The sequence below is a fragment of the Pristis pectinata genome, chromosome 28 (assembly GCF_009764475.1).
Source record: "Pristis pectinata isolate sPriPec2 chromosome 28, sPriPec2.1.pri, whole genome shotgun sequence".
Classification (NCBI taxonomy): Eukaryota; Metazoa; Chordata; class Chondrichthyes; order Rhinopristiformes; family Pristidae; genus Pristis; species Pristis pectinata.
The window spans coordinates 22,637,293-22,659,679 of NC_067432.1; the positions used below are offsets into that span (position 1 = coordinate 22,637,293).

Sequence of the window (22,387 nt, forward strand, 5' to 3'; positions counted from 1 at the left end):
TCTTTATAAATATGAGTTCTTGCTTTCTTTGCATTTTTTTTGAAGACCCTTGACTCAAGAAGAAATAGCTCAGCGACGGGAGCAGGCCAGGAAAAGACTTGCAGAAAAACTTGCAAATCAAGGACAGCAATCGGGAGAAAATGCAGAGATCTCTGCCACCAATAGCAGAGGTGGCAGCACAAGAGGTGAAAGGTCTAATTGGTATTTAAACTGTAGGAAAGAAAAGAGATCATTGTTTCTCATAATATGTTTTAAATAACATAACATGATATAATTTTAGTAAAGGACCTTTCGTAAATTCTTTTAGATTTTAATGAAAATTGTGCAAGAAGGATGGAATTCCAGAAGCTTTTTGACCGATAGATTTAAATGTCAGAAAGATTGTTTGTCATAATCTAAAATGTTTTTGTCATCACGTAGATCTCTGTACAGTTTACACGATATTAGAGGAAATTAAATTTTATAAAGAAATAGATATTTTTGTATTTCCTTTTGACATAGAAGGAGGCCATTTTGATCTATGTCAGCTGTCAGAGCGATCACATCAGTCCCATTCCCCCAGTTTCCCTGTAACATATTCTTTCACATACTCATTAACACTTGGATGATTCTTCCACCAGCCAACTACACTAGGGGTAGTTTCCAGCAGCCAATTAACCTAATGACCAGCACTTTTGGGATGTGGGTGGAAACCAGAACACAGAGGAAACCCACGTGGTCAAAAAAATAAACTCTGTTGGATTATAGTAAAATCCAACTCATTCACTGATGCTTTTCAGTGAAAGGTACCTGCCACCCACCTTGATTTGCTTACAACAAACCCTTGTGGAGGGGTGTTAATGGGCATGTTATAGGAAACTAAGTGGGGGAATGGGATTGATAGGATAGCTTTGAGAATTGGCATAAACCACTAACCTGTTTTATTTTATTTTCTCTATTTGTCATCTGAGAGTTGTAATCTTGATCTCTAGTTTGCTGACACTTAGCTACTGAACCCAGTAACCATTTACTTAAGAGTCATAGAGTCATACAGCATGGAAACAGGCCCTTTGGCCCAACCAAGATTCCCATCTAAGCTCGTCCCCTTTGGCCATATCCCTCCAAATCTTTCCTATGAATGTACCTGATCTACTACCTTTTAAAATGTGTTATTGTACGTGCCTCAATCACTTCCTCTGGCAGCTCATTCTATATACAGACCACTATATATATATATATATATATATATATATATATATATATATATATATATATATATATAAAATAGGTCCCTCAGTTCCTATGAAATATTTCCCCTCTCACCTGGAACCTATGCTCTCTACTTCCTGATCCTTCAACCTTGGGAAAAAGACTGAGTGCATTCACCCTATCTATGCCCCTAATGATTTTATATACTTCTATAAGATCACCTCTCAGTCTCCTGTGGTCCAAGGAAAAAAGTCCTAGCCTGTCTAGCCTCTCCGTATAACTCAGTCCCTCAAGTCCTGGCAACATCCTTGTAAATCTTTTCTGATCTCTTTCCAGTTTAATAATGTCTTTCCTATAACGGACCAAAACTGAACACAATACTCCAAGTGTATCCTCACCAGCATCTTGTACAACTGCAACATAACTTCTCAAGTTCTATACTCAATGCCCTGACCAAGGAAGGCCAGCGTGCCAAAAGCCACCTTCACCATCCTGTCTACCTGTGACGCCACTTTCAGGGAACCATGCACCAGAACTTCAAGGTCCCTCTGTTTTACAACACTCCCCAAGAGTCCTACCGTTTACTGTGCAAGTCCTACCTTGATTTGACTTGTAACATAATTATGTAATTTTAAACCATCTAGTGCATTTCTTTACCATGTTTAGGGCTTGAATTTTTTGCATTTTACTATTGTTTCCATTCTGGGAGATTGTTTTTCAGTGTTAGATTTCTGCAAAATAAGTTAATATCAACAATTAAAAAATTTCTGTCAAGAGTTGCATCACTTTTCAGTTTCTTCAAATGCAATATGTTTGTTTAAAAATCTTTCCCTTGCTGAAGAAAGGTATTTGCATACTTGCGCACATTCCAGCACACCTTTCCTTCCATTATCATTATTGTTGTCACAGAAAATAAATAGAAAGCTTCAGATGGTTAGCCATGCATCACAGGGCTTTTATCAATAGTAACAGCATTTTTTGTTATTATCATTTACCATGCATACAATACACTGCAAATCATTTCCAAAAATATCTGGCAAAGTAGTAGAATTCTTGTTGCAAAAGTTTTATTATGAGCCATCTGACAAAGAAGTTCTATATAGCCTGAGTCAGTGTTCCCGTCGCTCTCTTTCCATCCATGCTTGTACTTTCTTTTTGCCACCATTATGCTATTGACCTACAATCACAGACGAAGGGATTTGGTCAGCAGTCCATATTTGCCTTTTGATAGCTCTTTGTAGTATTCTGAAAGTTGAACATTAACTGCATGGATTTCATTTATTGTTCGTGCTTTAGGGAAGTTTTTTTTCAGTTTTTATTGGTTAAACTGGAAAATTGAAACCCTAAATTATATATAATGAGCAGGTTTATTCACTTTATTAATTCATCTCTGGTGGAATGCTGCTAAAACCCAATTATATGCACTTAGGGTAGTTTTGACAGCAGGATTATTTACAGTTCAATCTGTAGACAGTTTTCTCAAAGTCCATGGTTTAATGTTGAATGATTGAGGAAGAAGCCTATTGTTAAAAATAGATCATACATTGACTCCAGATTTAATAAGAGACTTGTATTTATATTGCGCCTCTTGTTCCCCTTGCAGAAGGTTGTAAAGCACTTTAATTGAAGTGTAGACATTGTTATGATCAGGAAAATAGAATAATAATTAATAACGAGTGGATGATTGACCCTAAGTTTCATCCATGCCTTTTGGCTCCCATTTGACAGCCATTTAAAAACTCTAATAGTTTATATAACTATTTGATAGCTAACATGTTATCTGCAAAACTTGATACTACATTTCTTTGTACTATAAATTGAATTAAGTACTATTTACAAAATATTACATTTTATGATCAAAAGTTTCTATAAGGTTGGAACAAGAGTCAGAAGCACCACCGTTAAACTGTTGGTGACAGAGATGACTGATATAGGTACAACAGTGCCGCCAGTGTTTGACAACTGCAATGTGACAGTAGACAAAATTAAAAGTAAATGGTCATCAAAAATGCGCAAAGTACAGGAAGTCCCCAGGTTACGACAGGGTTCCATTCCTGAGAACTGTCTGTAATCTGAACTGTTCATAAGTCGGAAATGAACAGAAGCAGCGGTGACGGAAGAGTGAGTGGGTACGGGAAGAGTGGCCGCCAGCTGGCTTCATGAAAGTGCCCTGTTCCCACCCAGCAGAAGATGCCTGCAGTTCCTGCCAGTCTCCCAAATGCTCCTTCGTATGTACTGACTGTCCATAAGTAACCTGGGAAGGACCATTACTGGGTCAGTGTAACAGTTTTTGTTAGTCCAGTCTTTTGGAGTGACTTATCTTGGGTATATCACATTTGCCACTTCAATGTAAATCTGATTCATTTGAAAAATCATTGAAGCAATAGATTTGTTGTGGTGATCAATCAAGTAGCTATATTTTAAACTGTATGTCACTCGAACTTATATTTCATAATACTTAAGTTTATGATTCTCATAGGGAAGGGAGTTACATAACTGTACATCTTTATTTTTAATTCCATTGAAGACATCCAGGTACCAAGCCAGATGGAGCAGGCAGGACTGAATGTTTACCAACAGGAAAGCGAACAGAGAGACCACTTCATTGCATTTGCCAGAGTATACAGTGGAACGATCCGCAGAGGACAGAAATTGTTTGTGCTAGGCCCAAAATATGATCCCTCGGAAGCTTTAGCCAAGGTGCGTATACATCAGTATTTGGAGGAGTGTCTCTGTGATACTCAGATTTTCTGCTTAAAATTGTTCAGAATGGATACTGTGTCAGTGTAGTGGTGCTAAGTGCTTTTAGGAGTTGGAAAAGGATTGAGTAAGCCTTCGTTGTGAAAGGCAGCAAGAGAAGTATTAAAGTAGGAAGATTTTGATGCAACTTGACAGGAAGTTTGTGAGTCTGCAGGTGAAGTGCTGAATGTAGTTTTGATCACCTTATTTAAGTAACGATATACTGCATTGGAGGCAGTGTAAAACAAAGGTTGAAGGTAGAAGGTCAATTCCTGGAATGAAGGGAGTTGACATACAAAGAAAAGTTGAGAAGGTTGGGCCTATTCTCACTGGAATTCAGAAGAATGAGAGGTGACCTTACTGAAAGATATAAAATTCTGAGGGGGATTGGCTGGATGGATGCTGAGAGAGATATCTAGAACCAGGGGTTATAGTTTCAGAATAAAGGTCACCCATTCTAGACAGACTGAAGAAAAATTTCCTCTTTGAGAATCATGACTCTTTGGAATTCTGAACCCCAGAAAGCTGTGGTGGAGGAGCACTGAATATACTCAAGATGGAGACTGTCACACATCGAAATCTAAGGGGTAGGGGAAGAGAGTGGGAAAGTGTCATTGAGGCCAAGATTAGATCAGCCATTATCTTGTTGGTTCAAGGGGGTAATTAGCCTCCTGCTCCTCCTGTTTCTTGTGTTCCTGTATTCTTATAAAGTACAGTATATTTAGCAGAAATAAAAATTTTAAGCAAGGTGAAGCATTGACATTATTGGTCATAAACAGTGGCCCTGAAGTGCTTGGGGAAATGCCAGAAGCACATTGTGTATTCATTGGCCTGTAAATTGGGGAAAACTGATCTTCTAGAGTGATGCTATGGATGGGATTTCCATCATGGAGACGTGTTATGTACTGCTGTTAGAACAATCAACATTCCAGAGACTACCTTTTGATTTCCCCAAATTTTTAAGATTAAGTCATTGATCCCTAAAGTCTGGAATAAAGAAGTATTGATTCTTCTGGTCCCTAGAGCTTTATGGGATTTTTTGCTGGTGGAATGCAGCCCACCCACTCACTCTGCCAGCCTGCCCACAACAAGAATGTCCATCACTGCTAAGAGGAGGCCGTAGCAAAAAGGGAGAGCAGAAAAGGCAATACTGTTAGTAATTTTGAACAAGGATATCAAAATAGCAAAGTATCATTCCTTTCTGTACACCAGCTGAAGAAGACTAAATAGATAGTGATTCTCCAGAAAGCAAGAGAGGTTATTATCACACCTTTCACAATCCTAGTGGTATAAAGTGAACAACAACAGCTAATTAAAATGAGATTTTCATCAAGGTATTTGCTTGTTGCTTACCAAGGTGTGTATGACAAGGTATTATAGTAAATGACCATTAAATCTCATCCATCAGATCCAGGAAATCGGCATAAAATTATTGAATACCTGGTTCTTGGTACCATGTTCAACTAAGACCAAGAATCAAAATGGAGGTATACAACAGTAGAAAAGAACTAGAAGAATTTTGCAATGAATGATGAGTAATACTTCATGGAAAACTGGTGAAAAGTTTAACACCTATGGAATATATTTCAGCAGTGTTTCTTAAACAACAGTATAAAAATACATGACTCTTGCATATTTACAGACCTGACCTTGACACTGTCAGTTTCAGTGTGTGTTCTTGATAGATCATTTAATTGTGTTTCAAAGACCATATGTTGGCAGAGCTTTTTAAATGGTTTAAGCATCACAGGGAGGGTCAGGGACCTCAGGACAGGAAACACAGTAATGTCCATATGTGCTGATCCTCTTGATGTATGTTGTCAGAGTTGCAGGGTTCTGCCTCAACCTCTTTATGTCGCTTGTCTATGCAGGCTAAGGTTTTCAAAGGCTGTCGTCACTGAGATATGACCTTCAGTCATGGCCTTGGGCCTGGGTGTCTCTCATAGTGGAAGTCAAACTCTCAGTAGCCATTGACTTCCTGGCCTCAGGATCATTCTAGCTGGCTGCCTATGATCTGTTATACATAACAATTTTATTTCTCACTGTAGCATTAGAGAGAGTACCCAGTCCCTTATGAGGGAACAACTTGATATATAATGATTTTAGTAATATGTGGATTGCATTGCATGCACATTACCAGATTCCTCAAAATCCAGTTGCCATTGATTAGACACATTTCCATAAAGGCACTTCTTAGAAACTTTGGACTTCTCATTCATAGGAAAAAAGACACTAATCCATTATCCAGTTGGTCGTCGATCATGACAGGAATTATCTCATGATCCAGTGCCACACTTCCTGGGAGCTCATCCCCTGGAGTACTAATCTCCAAGGTGGTGCTGTGGGGATGTCTGGTTCAATGGTATTATTGTCACGATTATCAGCGTGGTAATTAGTTGTCTTCTGCAACTCCTCTCCTCCATCCTTTCTTATCTTGGTGTTTTGATGGGGGGAAATAGGGAGCTACTTCTATTTGATGAAAAGACAAAACAGAAGAAAAGTTGGCTATCATAAATACAGGAAGAAAGATTTTTATTTCTCAAGCACCCTTCATAAACTTGGGATGTCCCAAAGTGCTTTATGTCCAATTTTTCCTCCTAAGTAACTCACTACACCCAACATTATCCCTTTGAACTCAGCCAGTGGAATATTCACTTTCCTGTCAGAATTTTTCTCCAGAAAGCCCTTATATTTGAGAACAAGGCCAATGCCAGTGTGTCATACAGCACAAAAACAGGACCTTCAGCCTATGAAGTCATTACTAACCATCAATTACCCATCTATACTGATCCCATTTATTAATCCTAGCATTTGTACACCAAGCTCTCTCTGTTCCTCAGTATACCTTGGGGTCATGCCATCGACTGTCTTACTGCGGTCACTTTACTCATCCAAATTAGGATGTGATAAAGATACCTTCAAAGATAAAATGATGTGGGATTTTCCCTGCAGTCCAGCAACTGTGATATTATCAAGCAAGCTGAGCAACCAATCAACATAGAAAATAGGAGCTGGAGGAGACTATTTGGCCTTTGAGCTTGCTCTGCATTCAGATTATGTTGTAAGAAGCCAAGATTGGGAGGCCTTTTAATATCATCTTACTATCAGAGGTATTATTCTGTCCTAACCCACTCCAATGTGTGGAAGTCTGTGCAGTACACAGGAAATTGGTAAGGATACTCCTGATTAATGGATGATCAGATGCCTCAATTGAGTGGCCGGGTGGTGCAGTTGATAGAGTTGCTGCCTCAACATCAGTAATCTGGGTTCAGTCCTCTGGTGCTGTCTGTGTGGAATTTGAGCATGTGGGTTTCCTCCAAGTGCTCTGATTTCCTCTCATATTCTAAAGATGGGAGAGTTGAGAGGTAGTTGGTCATACTAAATTGTCACTAGTGTATAGGAATGTGGTAGAATCTGAGGAAAGTTGATGGGAGAAATTTAGTGAGGGAATGGGATTTCTCTGAGCTGGCATAGATTTGATGGACCAAATGGCTTCCTTTTGTGTTGTAAGGAAGTATGGAAAATATGGAATTAATGTATGTTATTTGATTTAAGCTATTTGTTTGTTTCATTGACCAATATACGGAAAAGTAACAGCTTAATATTTAACATTTTTCAGTGGATGTCTTTTATCCTCAATTTGCTTTGAAACAAAGAATTTATGTAGTGGTCTTCTTTACAAACAGTGGATTGCTCATTTTTGTTAATTCATACTTCTCTCTTCAGTTGCCTGAGAATTATTCACCTGATGATGAAGTTTTGATCCCACACCTGAGTTGTTGTACGGTTGAGGACTTGTATCTGCTAATGGGTAAAGAACTAGAAGAAGTCCAAGAGGTACCTGTTGGCAATGTGCTAGGTAAGATTTTTATTATTGAATTTTGCCATCATTTTTGTGGGTCTTTTTGCAGAATTTGCAAGGGATATCAACCTTTTTCCTTGTAAAATTCCAATCTTGGGTTATTTCCAGAATGTGGAACTTGCTACCACAGAATTAAAACTTAAATGCTGCCTATGCAGGAAATCTGAAATAAGAATGGAAATATACAGCAGGTCAGACAGCATCTCTGCTGAGCTAAGTAGGACAAACACTGGCAAAGGATATTCAGAAGTGATTTAAAACATGTTTAAAAAATTGAAGTAAATAATTTAAAAGATATTATTTAAAAAGTAATTTACCTTTGCCTTTGCATCTCTATATGAAACACTACAGTCCCCATTGAAGTCGATGGGGTCTGGAATTCTAATCTAATGCCATCTAATCTGGCAGAAGATGCAAAAAATGACTTTTCTATAGAGTAAATGTTGGAGTCTCTCAACAAGATCAGGCTCTGCCCTCAAACTCCATGAGACTTTGGATCAAACTGACAGATTCTCTGTTTTGAATCTGATCATTGAGTGTTTGAGCGAACATCCCTGGATGTCCTGCATTTACAGCCATTCACATGGCTAAACACTGATGGTTCTGTTGTACTTATTAGTGTTAGTCAAGGACATCCAGCCCAGTCTCTCACTGGAAAGAGAGCATCTCTGACAGTATAGTATTTCCTTTCATATATTGTACCCTGTCAAGATACAAGATTTGGGCACAGATTTGAATGCAGGTCATGGTTTGCTTCTGAGTGCTACTGCAAAAACTTCAGCTAATTATATAAAGATCTTAATGCCAAAGCAGCAGACAAGTTTATGGTGCTAGAAACAGGACATAATCACAAAATTGCTGCAGACAGTCCTCTTCCATTAATAAAGTATTATTCCACAAGTTGAAACTATTGGTCTGCAAGGCAATCACTTGAAATGCTTCGTAAAGAAAAGCCAAGGAAGGTCTTCCTTGCATAGACATCGATAATGCCTCAGCATTGTTTTAACTACATTCTGAAAAAATGGAGAGTTTTTGCTTCCAAAATGCTGGAATCTATTATAAATGGTGCTAGGAAAATAAATAATAACATCGGACAGAATTAACTTAGATTTATGAAAAGGAAGACATGTTTGACAAAGCTTTTGTAATTTTTATGAAGTTATAACTAGCAGAACAGCTAAAGGTGAACCAGTTGATGTTGTGTATTTGGACTTTCAGAAGGCCTTTGATAGGAGAGGCTTAAACAAAATCAGATCTTACGGTAATAGAGGTAGTTGACTGGTGTGGATTGAAGATTGCTTCATACACAGAAAACAAAACAGTAAGAATAAATGGGTCATCTTTGGGTTGAGAGGCTGTGACTATTGGGGTGCTTTAGGTATCAGTGCTGGTGGCCCAACTGTTAACAAACAACATCAATTCAGATGAGGGGATCAAGTGTAATACATCCAATAAAAGTAGAAAATGCCAGAAATACATCCAATAAAAGCAGAAAGTGCTCAGCTGGTCAGGCAGCAGCAAAGAGAAGTAGAGTTAACATTTCAGGTCCGAGATCCTTGTCAGAACTGGAAAAGAAAGAAAACAAGTTAGTTTTCAGTAGCAGAGAAGGTAAGGGAAGGATGGGTAGAACAATATATCTGGTGGGCTGAAAACAAAAAGCTCAATGTGGCATTTAGAAGCAGGTTATGCCTCTTTGCCTGTGTTATGTATTGCTTATAGCAGGGCTGTGGGACATGCACAGAAGGCCAGACTATATCTGAGTCAAAATCATAGATGTATGATTGGTAAAATAGCCAGTTCTGATGCAGACACACAGAGTGAGTTACCCAAATCTGGAGAATTCAATATCAAGTCCAGAAGGCTGGAACATGCCAAGGCAGAAGATAAGGTGGTGTTCCTCAAGCTTGCATTGGGCCTCGTTGACGAAGTGCAGAAGGCCACAGACATGTAGGTCAGAGTGAGATGGAGGATTAAAGTGGCAGGCAATTGGAAGATCAGGGTTACTCCTGTGGACACAACACAGGTGTTCTGCACAGCAGTCACCCAATCTGTGATTGGTTTCTACAGTATAAAGGAGACCACTTTGTGAACATCCAGTGCAGTACACTAGATTGGAAGAAGTGCAAGCGAATCATTGTTTCACCTGGAAAGACTGTTTAGGTCCCTGAATGATGGGAAGGGAAAGGTGAAAGGACAGGTGTTGCAAATTCTGCAATTGCCTGGGAGTGTGCCATCAGGCAGGTGTGGTATATCCAAGTTTGCAAATTACACAAAGTTACTTATTACTGTGAGGGATATGTTCTGTCTGCCATGACCTTTCCCATTCACTTAGATTTTCCACTTTGGTAGAAAAAATATAATGACTGGGTATTTTTTTTAAATGACAAGAGCTTGAAAGGTATTGGTGTTCCTAAGGACCTGGGTATCCTTGTACACAAATCGCTGAAAGTTAACATGCAAGCAGTTATGAAGCCAAATTGTCTATGGGCCTTTATTTCAAGAAGATTTGAGTGCAAGGATAGAGATGTCTTGCTCCAGTTATGTGGGGCCCTGGTGAGACCCCATCTGGAATATAGTGTACAGATCTGGTCTCCCCGCCTTAGGAAACTTGATACTTGTGATAAAAGGAGTGCAATGAAGGCTCACCAGATTGATGGTACGTTATCAGGAGAAGTTGAGCAAATTAGTACTGTGCACTCTTGAGTTTGGAAGAAGTTATCTCTATGGGAAAAGTACAAAATTCTTACGAGGCTTGGTGGGGGGGATGGGATACAGAATTGATGTTTTCCCTGGCTGGGATTTCCAGAACCAGAGATCAGTCTCAATGTAAGGAGGAGAGAGAAGAGGAGAAATTTCTTCACATGGAGGGTAGTGATTGGAATTCAATACCCAAGAAGGCTCTGGAGGCTCAGTTGTTCAGTATATTCAAGACAGAGATTGATAGATTTTTGGATATGAAGAGAATGAAGAGAATCAAGAGATATGGGGTGAAGATAAAAAGTGATGCTGAAGTAAAAGATCAGCTTTGGTATAACTGAATGGCAGAGCACGTACATGGAGCTGTATGATCTACTCCTATTGTTATGTTCTTAAATCCAATGACTCAAAATCAGCCTTGGCATGATTTATTTTTTGAAGTCAGTTTTGAAAATGATTTTGTTTTAATATGATGCCTCAATTTTATCTTTCCCAATCTCCTTATCTCTTTTTAATATACAAGATTCTTTCTCATTTGTTTCCTTTCAAAATTAAGATTTTTTTTATCATGTTCTTACAACATGAGGATAGTGATGCCAGTAGGCCTTCTCTGCACTTTCTCCAGGGTTTCGATAATTTCCTATTCCCTTGGTGACCCAAATTGAACACAGTTTTGAGATGTGGCCTGTCCAGAACACTGTTCAGTTTAGGAATTTAGACTTTGTACTGCACTAATCTGACAATAATACTCAATCCAGTGTTAGCAAATCTATTATAGCTGTACAGACTGGAAATGCTTTCAACTAACCTAAATCAATCCAGGAATCCGCAAGGTAAAATCCATATAAAAATTGGACACCTGAAAAAATTGCAAATTAATAGCATGATAAAATATAGAAGAGATGCTTGGAAAATGAAGGTGCTGTTATGTTCTGAACAATGGCTCATCTTAATGCACCAAGCCCTTTAATAACCTGACTAATGGATGTGCAGGTCAGTGGGGAAATGCCTTTGGTGAAAATGCCTTTGGTGAAAATGCCTTTGGTGAAAAGGGGATCTCTTCTGCCAGCAAATGTAGCACCATTCTTTCTTTGAGATTGAATGCTTACATGCTTACATGGTTCTGTCCCAGGGATATACTGGTTTTCCTGTCAGTGCAGCATGGAATCAGAACTCTAAGTTCAATTGAGAAGGTTTACAGCACATAAATAATCCTTTTGAAAATAAAGACACCTACAACTAATCACATTCTTCAAATTGCTTGTAATTTACAAGTCTTACTGCAGTTCAGTAAAATTCATTGATTAAGTTTCTCTTATTTGTTCCACGGTTCACTTGTCTTGCATGTTGACACTATTATTGGCTACTCATATATCTTTTCCAGGTTCTTTTGGAGGAGACAGTACTTCTCCTCCCCAGATTGTTCTTGTATTTAAATTTGACCAGATGAATTTTGTTTTGTACTTTCAATATCTTGTGCAGACTGAAATGACAATCCTTAGTGTCTTCTATGCAATACAACTACCCATTTCAGCATCACTACAGATAAAAATTGTCAAGCTTTTGGTGGCTAGCCTGCTTACCTCAATCAGGCTCTGATGTAATATATTTTAAATTAAAGTGTTTTTTTTTTGCTATACACAAGCTAATGAACTTGTGTGAAATGCAAAGAACATTGGTTAGAACGGTACAGCACAGGAACAGGCCCTTCGGCCCAGAATGTGCTGAACATGATGCCAAATTAAACTAAATCTCCTCTGCCTGCACGTGATTTTTATCCCTCCATTCCCCACACATTCATGTGTCAATCTAAAAGCCTCTTAAATGCCACTATCATGTCTTGTTTCCATCGCTACTCCTGGTAGCCCATTCCAGGCACCTACCACTCTTTGTGTAATAGAATTCAAAAGCAAATAACACAAAACCAAAGTCTGAAGCAAAGACAGAGAATGCTGGAAACATTCAACATATTGGCCAGCATCTTTGGAGGGAGAAACTGAATTAATGTTTGAGGTCAGTGATGCTACTGCCTGACTTGATTATTTCCAATATATTCTGATTTTGTTTAAAAAACAGATGTACATTGTCTGGACCACACTTTGATCACATATTTCTGTTCTGCATGTCACAACAAAGGTATAGAAATTCTGGTAGAAGTGCTTAAAAAGATTTACAAGGATGATAACCAGAGCTGAGAAGTTGCACCTATCAGCAATGATCGAATAGACCAGAGCTATTGTTTCAGGAAAATGGTAGGGTGATAGGTTGATAGTAATGATGGGTGATGGGTTCAGTAGAGTGGAGGTAGGGAGATGTTTCACATGTGGGTGAGTCTAAAATTGAGGGATGCAAATATAAGAGATTTACCAATAAATCCAGTTAAGAACTCGGGTGATATCCCTTAATTCAGACAATGTTTAGAATCTGGAACCTGCCACCTCCTGTTGTAATTAAGGCAAATAACATAGATACATGTAAAGGGAATTCAGATAAGTAAATAAGGAAGGTACAGAAGAATATGTTGATGTCAGGTAAAGTAAATTTGGAGGAGGTTCATGGTGAAAATATTGTTGGATGGTCTGTTGCTGTACTGTCAACTCTGTGTAATCAGTAATTGTTGGAGCTGCTGGCACTGAATTTAGAGCCTATTTGCCAGCTCAGGTGGGCATTTTTTCATAGTAATACTTGAAGTACAGGGGACTGCTCTTGTGTCCTGGCAATGTTCAACTCCAATTATTATTTATTTTCTAATTGATGTATTTAAATACAATTATTTTTCCTTTTTACATTAAAGTAAACAAACACTTACAAAGACTGCTTAATAGGAAAGGTTTGTTGTCTTTATCAGGTTTTTTGATAAGTTACTTACATTGGTTTAATGTCTGTGCAGTTTTGAGGTACTAGTTTTAGTATCCATACCTTGTTTGCCTGTCTTAAAACCTGCCTTAGCTGGAACTGCTCCAGAGGAGAGCATCAGAAGTGCCAAAAGAGAATTAAATTTTCTTGAATAATGTGTTGCTTTTCTACAAAGACAGGGTTGACAATGTTTACCATATGCTATATTGCTAAATGTTACAGCACAGAGTGAGGCCATTTGGCAGATTTAGCCTGGATAGGTGCCAGCTCTTTAAGAATTGTAGCATCATTAAATAGAGTTATTTTCTCTATTCTCTTTTCCCTTGTCAAATACTTATCCAATTCAATTTAAATGATTTTCATACCCTCTCCAAGACATCTTACAGTCTAATGTGTACAGAAAAGTCCCCTTTTGTTCTACTTTTCTGTTGTTATGCATAAGAATAGTGTTGTATTCCCAATATCATTGTAGTCGATCTTCACTACATGCTTGCTGAGTCTCTAATGTACTTGCCATGGAGTGCTTAGGATTTATGCAGTTCTTCTCTTGTGACCAAAGTGTTTTTTTTCAACATTCAGCTTCAGTTTTTTGCTTTAAGTATTTAAAACTTATGCATAAACTTCCTGAAGTGCTTACTTTGTGTTCTATTTTACATGTATTCCCAACATTAAACATCTACTTCTCTAGATCTCTGAAAATCTTCAGGATGCACTTCCTTCTACTTTTTTTCTTCCACACAATATACAACTTCACATTTGTCTTTACTTCCTCAGCACACTCTAGGCTGTGATGCTCTAAATTCTCAGATTGTCATTTGGTATTTTCAGTGGGTTTCATTTTCATTCAAATATCATAGAAATTCAAATTCTGAAGGTTGATATCTACAATATTCCATGAGGTATTGTTATAACCTTAATGTTCATTTAATGCAGCGCAGTCTTTGCCGATTTAATTTCATTCCTCATTATGGATAACTGCAGTAAGAAGAAAGGCTTTTATTTGTTTACTTCTTGGGGAATACCATATTTGGACATACATCCATGGTACGGCAGCTCATTAATTATTAACCTAAATGACTATTCTTCACGTGTAAGCCTTCATAGTGTCAGAATATCTCAATAGGTGGTAGGTTATGGATATCACAGCCAAGATGGATTTGCCTTTCTCTGGTATCCACTGACAAATGCCTCCTATCAAGACTTGCAAGGTAGAAATTAAAACCAGAAGGCTAATTGGTTCCATCGCACCTCCTCACTTCCGTTTCTCTCCTGCACACTATGCTGTCATTCTCTTGAGATAAACTAACTCTGGGCAATCCAGAGGTTAAATCTGGACCTTATTATTCAGTATGGGTCAGCCCCATATTATCCATCCTGCTGCTGAAGAAATAATGTTTATGCATTTGTGTTAGGTTATTCATCTGCACACTAGGTATTGAAGGTGGTGTACAATTATTTACCACTGAATTTCTGCAAGTGCTGCATTCTGTTTTTCAAGAACTGATGTCAGAACCATGTATTTCACAGTTTGAAGAGATGATTTATTCTGTTACTTCTGCATGTGTGTGTACTGGTGGGTGGGGTAAAAAGCTGAAATTCGCCATGCTGAAGCATTTACTAGCAGGTTTTGTTTCATGCGTAAAACTGTGACAAATGTGTTTTTCATTTCCTGGACCTTTATTCAATTTGGATACAAAATTCAAGGATTCATTTTTTTTCTGTGAGAAAGGAAACATCTAGTTGGTGAGATAGAAGACTGATAACCATTTGTTAATAGAAGTTTCAATGTGCTATTACTAGTGAATGACCCAAAAACAGAAGCATGGTTAACCCAGTAAATACAAATGAGCCAATACTAGCAAAGTGATTTGTTACTATCATATTTCAAATTGCCCGAAAACAAGTTATTGTATAAATTAAACTAAAAAATATTTGTATACTTAATATTCTGCCCAATGTGAACTTGTTTTAAATACTTAATTGTGACACATTTTACAAAATGCTATAATATGTAGCATATTCTTGAAGTAATTTTTATTAGGGGAATCTTGCTGCAACTGTAAATGGCACTAGTAAGACCACATCTAGAGTACTATGAACAGATTTGATTCTCTTATTTATATAATGATTCATTATCATTGGAGGCCGTTCAGAAATGTTCACCAGGATAATATCGGGTATGGAGGGATTGTGGAACAGATTGCGCTTGTACTTTAGAGTTTAGACAAATGAAAGGCAATCGTATTGAAGCATATAGGATTGTTAAGGAGCTTGCCTTAAGGCTGAGTTGAGAAAGAAATTTTCTCTCAATAGGTTGAGTCTTTGGAATTCCTTGCCACAGAAAGCAGTGGAGGTTGAATCCTTGAATATATTCAAAGCTGAGATAGATGCTTTTTTTTAAAAAAAAAGTAAGGGAATAGAGGGTTATGCAGAAAAGCCAGGAAGGTGGCTGAGGAAAGTTGAATCAGCCATGATCTTATTGAGTGATGGAGCATGATTGAAGGACCAAATTGGATGAATTGGCATACTGAAAAATGATTTTATCTCAGAGTTGTTGGCTGGTGCTTAGTTTGTGTAGATAAAATAGGACAATTCAATTGGTTTATTATTTAATGGTAATTATGTAATATTTATCAATGTACAGTAGAATTGTTTAAGAGTGATGAAGGTAATTCTCAAGATTGCATTTGGTTGCTGGAAAAGCGAGCTGTAATGTGGTTTAATCTAGCTATGAAAAAAACACCAGGACACTGAAACTATATTGTTTACTGGATTTAATTGACTTTGTTTTATAATAAATATTGGATTATTTTCATAGCTAAGCGGAGATATTTCTTGAGACGGAGATCAAGGAGCATTTGTATCATTGACAGAAGGTGCTATACCTAGTGCATAGAGGTTCATAAGACATCTGCCTATTGAATTTTAAATATTTTCAATTTTATGTCTTCATTGCATAGTGAAGATGTCTAAATCAATACTTGACATCCATTTTAACAGATGTTAGGTTTCTCATGTCTCATCTCAGAGAGTCATAAAGGTATACAACACAGAATACAGGCCCAACTTGTCTATGCCGACCAAGTTGCCTAACAGAGCTAGTCTCATTTGCCTGTGTTTGGCCTATATCCCTCGTAACCTTTCCTCTGTCCATACGTCTTTTAAATGTTGTAATTGTACCCTCCTTTACCACTTCCTCTGGCAGCTCATTCTACGTATGCACCACACTCTGTATGGAAAAAGTTGCCCCTTAATTCCCTTTTAAATCTTTCCCCTCTCACGTTAAACCTATATCCTTGTAGATTTGGACTCTTTTTCCCACGGGAAAAGACTGTGGCTGTTTTCTTTATGCCCCTCATGATTTTATAAACCTCTATAAGGTCACCCTTCAGCCTCCTACGCTCCAGGGAAAAAAGGTCCTAGTCTATCTAATTCAATATAATTTAAACCCTCTACTCCCGGTAACATCCTCCTAATTTTTTCTTGCACCCTTTCCAGTTTAATGACATCTTTCCTGTAGCAGGGCAACTAGAACTTAGCAACATCTTGTACAGCTGTAACATGACAACCCAACTCCTGTGCTCAAAATCCTGAATGATAAAGGCAAGCATGCTGAATGTCTTCTTCACCACTCTGTCTACCTGGGTCACCACTTTCAGGAAACTATGTACCTACTCCCCTAGGGCCCTGTCATTTATGGTGTAAGTCCTGCCCTGGTTTGTCTTGCCCAAAATGCAACACCTCTCATTTATCTGAATTAAGCTCCATCTGCCCACTACCCACACAGTCCACCACTGGTTCCCCTCCCCCCCCCCCCCCCCCCCCCCAGTATTCCCGTCTGCCCTCCCCATCTCCCTCCATTTAGTCCATGCTCCACTTTCCTCTCCTATCAGATTCCGTCATCTGCAGCCCTTTGTCACTTCCACCTGTCACCCCCCAATCTCTGTTGCTATTTCCACTCTTCCCTCCTCCATCTCCCTATCACCCCTTCTCACCTGGATCCACCTATTGCTTGCCAGTTCTTAATCATCCCCTTCCCCTCACATCTTTATACTGGCCATCTCCCCTCTATCTTTCTAGTCCAGACGAAGGGTCTCGACCCCAAATGTCGACAGTCCATTTTTCTCCCTTAATGCTGCCTGACCTGCTGAGTTCCTCCTGTATTTTGTGAGTCGCTGTGCCATTCCTCAGCTCACTGGCCCAGTTGATCAAGATCCCATGTGCAATCTTAGGTAACCTTCTTCACTGTCCACTATTCCAGCAATTTTAGTGTCATCTGCAAATGTGCTCATCATGCTACCTACATTCTCATCCAAATCATCAATATAAATGATGAACAACAGCGGACTCAGCACCGATCGCTGCAGCACACCGCTGGTCACAGGCCTCCAGTCTGGAAAACCGGCCCTCTGCCACCGCCTTTAGTTCCCCACTATCAGGCCAATTTTGTATCGAATTGGCTAGCTCGCCCTAGATCCCAGCTATCTGTGGAAAGTGATTCACCATTCTGAATGTCATATGTTGTTAAATTTTAACCAGTCTTCACTAGTTACTGAAGTAAAAACAGAAAATGGTGGAAAGTTTCAGCAGGCCAGGCAATATCTATGGTGAAAACAAAATTGAGATGATATCTCAGATCGATGATCTTCCATCAGGACCAGAAAGATGTTAGCAATATAACAGATTTCATGGAAGAACTTTCAATACAAAAACAATAAGACCTCATTTTTTGATTGGGTAATTTACAATTGTATGAACTCAACAGTGAGTTCTTAACCTCAATTTTTCAGAAACCAGTCACTGGTAACTGTTATGCCATTTCTATTTACATTTTTTTGTCATTGCTTGTTCTATTGTGACCCTCCTTGCCTTGCTCCATCATTGTTTTTTTCTATAGTCTCCTGAGCCCCATACCCATCAACAGACTGGGTTCCTGTTTGTTATTTTCTCCACTCCACACTTCATCTGACTTTGTCCTGGCAGGTTTCCTTCCTCGTTATTTAGGTTTTTACTGCAATCCAACAGCTTCACTGACTGTTAGTTATACTAGCATTTTATATCAAGACTTTTCAAGCAAAATTCAGTTTCTTGAGCTGCCTTGACATAATTTGAATTTGCATTCTTAGCCCAGGATTCTGCATTATTAGTCCAGTCACTTAACTATTGCCTGCATGGTATCTTTTGTTTCTTTTTCCTTGCTAATCCAGGATTGTTTTCTCAAAATTTATACTATACTTTAGAAAACTGTTAAACATCACATCAGTTAAGATGCAAAAGAAGGAGTAATGATCATGGGATCCTATTTGCCTTAATCACTCTTTCAGACAATGAGTTCCAAACCCATTCTACTCTTTGAATGAAAATATTTTTCATTATATCTCCTCCAATTCTTCTTGCTATTACCTCAATTCAATGTTTTCCTGTTATTGACACCCTCATATAAGGGTAAATAGGTCATTCCTATTCACACTATCTAGATGTCTCATAATTTTATACACGTCAACTGCATCTCCCCTCAACCGCCTCTGTTCCAAAGGAAACAATAGCACAATCCCAGCCTAATCCATCTTTCTTCACAGCTAAACTTCTCTATTCCTGATGACAACCTAATAACAATCTTCTAAACTCTCTCTAAAGCTGTAGCAGTATGGTGACCAGAAACATGCCGTACTCTGGCTATGGCTTAACATTGTTTTATGCGATTCTACTACCTTAACAAATCTATGCCAACTTGTCCTTGATCAAACTGTCCTTCAGAACTTTTTTCAATAGTTTACCCGCTGCTGTTAGGCTAATTGACCCATGATATCTCCACCTATATCTTTTCCCCTGTTTTAAACATTGATGCAGTAACATTCTTCCAGTAGTCAGGCAGTAACATCCTTCCTGTAGCCAGAGAAGTTTGTAAAATGGTGTTGTTATTGTTGTTCAAAAGGAAACAAAGTTCCAGAGACAAAAAGACAGTCCGTCCATCTCCCCCACCGCACCCCCTCTCCCTCCCCCCACACACACACACCCCACACACACACACACACACCCCACACACACACACACACACACACACACCACACACACACACACACACACGTGACTGTGTTGAGCATAGATAACTGTTGTTGCTTGAAGTTTGTTCAATCACCCACGGGCACTCAAATTGCTCACAGGTTTTTGCATAATCTCTCCTGAATGTCAACTTAGTTTGAAATGGATGAACTCTGTTTTCTGTGCTGCATTGACTGGTTGGACGTGGTTTAATGTATCTTATTTTGTAAATCTGTTTCCTGCTGGGAGAGGAGGGTGATAGAGGAGTGCAGGTGGGGAGACGGGCATGCAAGCTCTACTTTCCCTGCATATCAATCTGTTTTCATGTTTGCATATCCAACAGGGTGGTGAACCTGTGGGATTTTCTACCACAGAAAGCTGTGGAGACAAGTTGATGAATATATTTAATAGGAGCATGCATAGATTTCTACACACGAGGCATCAAAGGGAATGGGGAGGGAGAAGGAATATGGTATTGAGCAAGAGTATTAACACTGAATGTGGAGCAGGACCAAAGAACTTAATGACCTACTCCTATTCATATTTTGTTGTTTCTTTGTTCACTAGAATAGAAAAAAAAACATTATTTATTCACCTTTATATGGATCCCCACCTTTTCATATCTATCTTTTGAGATATTTGTTTTCTTGGCAGTGATTTGTTATTTTCACTCATCCAGTGGCCTTTTTTCTGTCTCTACCATATTATTAGTGGTAAAATCACAAGAGTGCATATATGAAAGAGGTCTTTCGTGTGAATGACTCTATTAAGAACCAATGACGTCTGTTAGTAGTACAAGTTAATTGTTGATTCTTAATGTTCCTGTATGCACCCTACTCAAGCTTAAGCAAGTTACGAACAGAAATTTAAGAACTAAAAATGTGTTTAAAAAGCAAATTATTTATAATTAATAGTATAATGGGAAACATTTATCTGTCACAAAGCTAATACTTAAATTGTAATTTACTGAATTGCTTCCCTTAAATCAGCGATTGAATCATAAAAATGCATAAAGCAGTTCAGCCAATCAGGCCAATGCTAGATATTAACTGAATGATCTAAGCAAATTACATTTCAGCAACTTTTATCTAATGAAAATCAACAAAGCTGCAGATTTAATTCTTATCTACATGGTTCTTTTCGAGTTACAAAACTTCTCAGATCACTTTATAGGACTGTTAGCAAACAAAACTTGATACCAAACCTCATAAGGCATATGACCAAAATGGGGAGGTGTTTAAAAAAGTATTTTAAAGAAGGAATGAGAGAGAACAAGAAGTGAGGTGGAGAAACTTCCAGTGTACAGGTGCAGGGCTATAGTGATTAATTTCTATGGTTATCCAGGGACTGGAATTGGAGGAAGGTAGTTATCTCCTTGCATTGTAAGGATGAAGATCATGACAGAAATAGGGGGTACATGAAGGGATTTAAAAACGAAGATGAGAATTTTAAACTGGAGATTGTTGAGGTGAGGTCCAAGATGTGTTAGTAAGCACATGGTTGATGAAAAGGATTTGGGTAAACTACAACATGGGCGGCAGAGTTTTAGATGACCAAATTTACAGAGAGTAGGATAAGAGAGAGACCAGTCAGGAATGCATTGGAAAAATTAAGTCAAAATATGGTATGGGTGATTTTTTTATCAGTTTTCTCTGTATCTTTAATATTAAAGCTTAACAAAGATTTGGTTTTGTTTGAACTTGTTTAATAACAGAAGCTAATTTTGTAGTGTGAGTCTTTTACCCAAATTTCTGATACAGCACACTTTATGCATTTCCTTTTAATTTTTTTTTTGCAATTTTCACACACTTATTTATCAGAACCAGACAGCAATGTTCTATTTTATGGGAAATTCTCCTGGTTTGGTCACTAGGAGATGCTGTATGCATAGACATTCTCCTTGCTCCTTTTAGTCCCAACACTCGATGACCTAATGAGCCTCAATTTTAAACTCTGAGAAATCTGGGTACATATATCAGCAAAAGACAGATTCATATGTGACTCTTCCAGTTCATAGCACCGTTTTCAGTCAAAACAGTTACCTGGGAGACCTGTTGGTAGAGTGCATTCATGTTCCTGTTTGAAAGAGAAACCAAGTTTTTGACTTGCAACCTCTATTGATATGGTAATGTTTCTGATAACGATGCTTCTTTCTCTGAAGTCTTTGTCACCACGTTAAAAAAGAAATTCTTACAAGGGCTTTTGCATTTCTTTTGTTTTATTTTCTTTATGGTAACTTACAGACACCATTAGCCACCAGCAGCAGCTCCACGGACTACGAAGATGTGAACTGACTCTGAATTTAACTTTTAAGTCCGTCCACTTCAAGGCAGCCTGCATACAAATGGCTGAGCAAAATGCACATCTAGCTGATTATGGGGCTCCAAATGCCATAAGTCTATCTGTTCAGGAAAATGAGAGCATAAACGTTTAAGTGCTGCTATGGTTTAAGAAGTTAGTAATCTTCACCAGTACAACTAAATAGCTTATTATTATTATTAATCTTGAATTAAATTTTTACTATTCTGTTAGTCACTAAATAATTCATGGTCATTTCTTAAGCAGTATGGCAATCTTTTGCTGAGCTATGTCAATAACAGATGTCTGGTCCTGAGAAAATGTTTCTCAAGATAACCTAAAGGAAGGTGCTACAGCAGCCACAACGACGACAACAACCTACATTTAGATGTCATCTTTACATTAGCAATGTGTCCCAAGAACAAAATATAGCACTGAGGGATTTTCAAGAAGATGAGAACAAAAATGAATTTAAAAAGAAACACTTAAAGAAAGAGAGAGAGAGACAGAACAGTTCAGAGATCGAGTTCTTGAGCTTAGAGCCTGGCCTAATGAAATTGTGGCTATCTCTGCTGGGCTGAACAAGAATAGTGAATGAAGTCAAATAGAGTTTACTGTCATGTGCACAAGTATGGTGAGGTACAGGTACAATGAAAAACTTGCAGCAGTCTCACAGGCATATAGGTTCAAACACAGAATATAAAC

At 38.3% G+C, this 22,387-nt stretch overlaps 1 protein-coding gene across 2 annotated transcripts in view; it reads left to right on the plus strand.

The window, feature by feature from the left end:
* Positions 1-22,387, plus strand: part of efl1 (elongation factor like GTPase 1) — a 214,291-nt gene that overhangs the window by 94,746 nt on the left and 97,158 nt on the right. For both annotated transcript variants that reach the window (XM_052040661.1, XM_052040660.1), the window contains 3 exons: positions 46-185; positions 3,716-3,888; positions 7,654-7,786. In XM_052040661.1, coding sequence (XP_051896621.1) covers positions 46-185; positions 3,716-3,888; positions 7,654-7,786 — 446 coding nt within the window. The remainder of the gene's footprint in view (positions 1-45; positions 186-3,715; positions 3,889-7,653; positions 7,787-22,387) is intronic.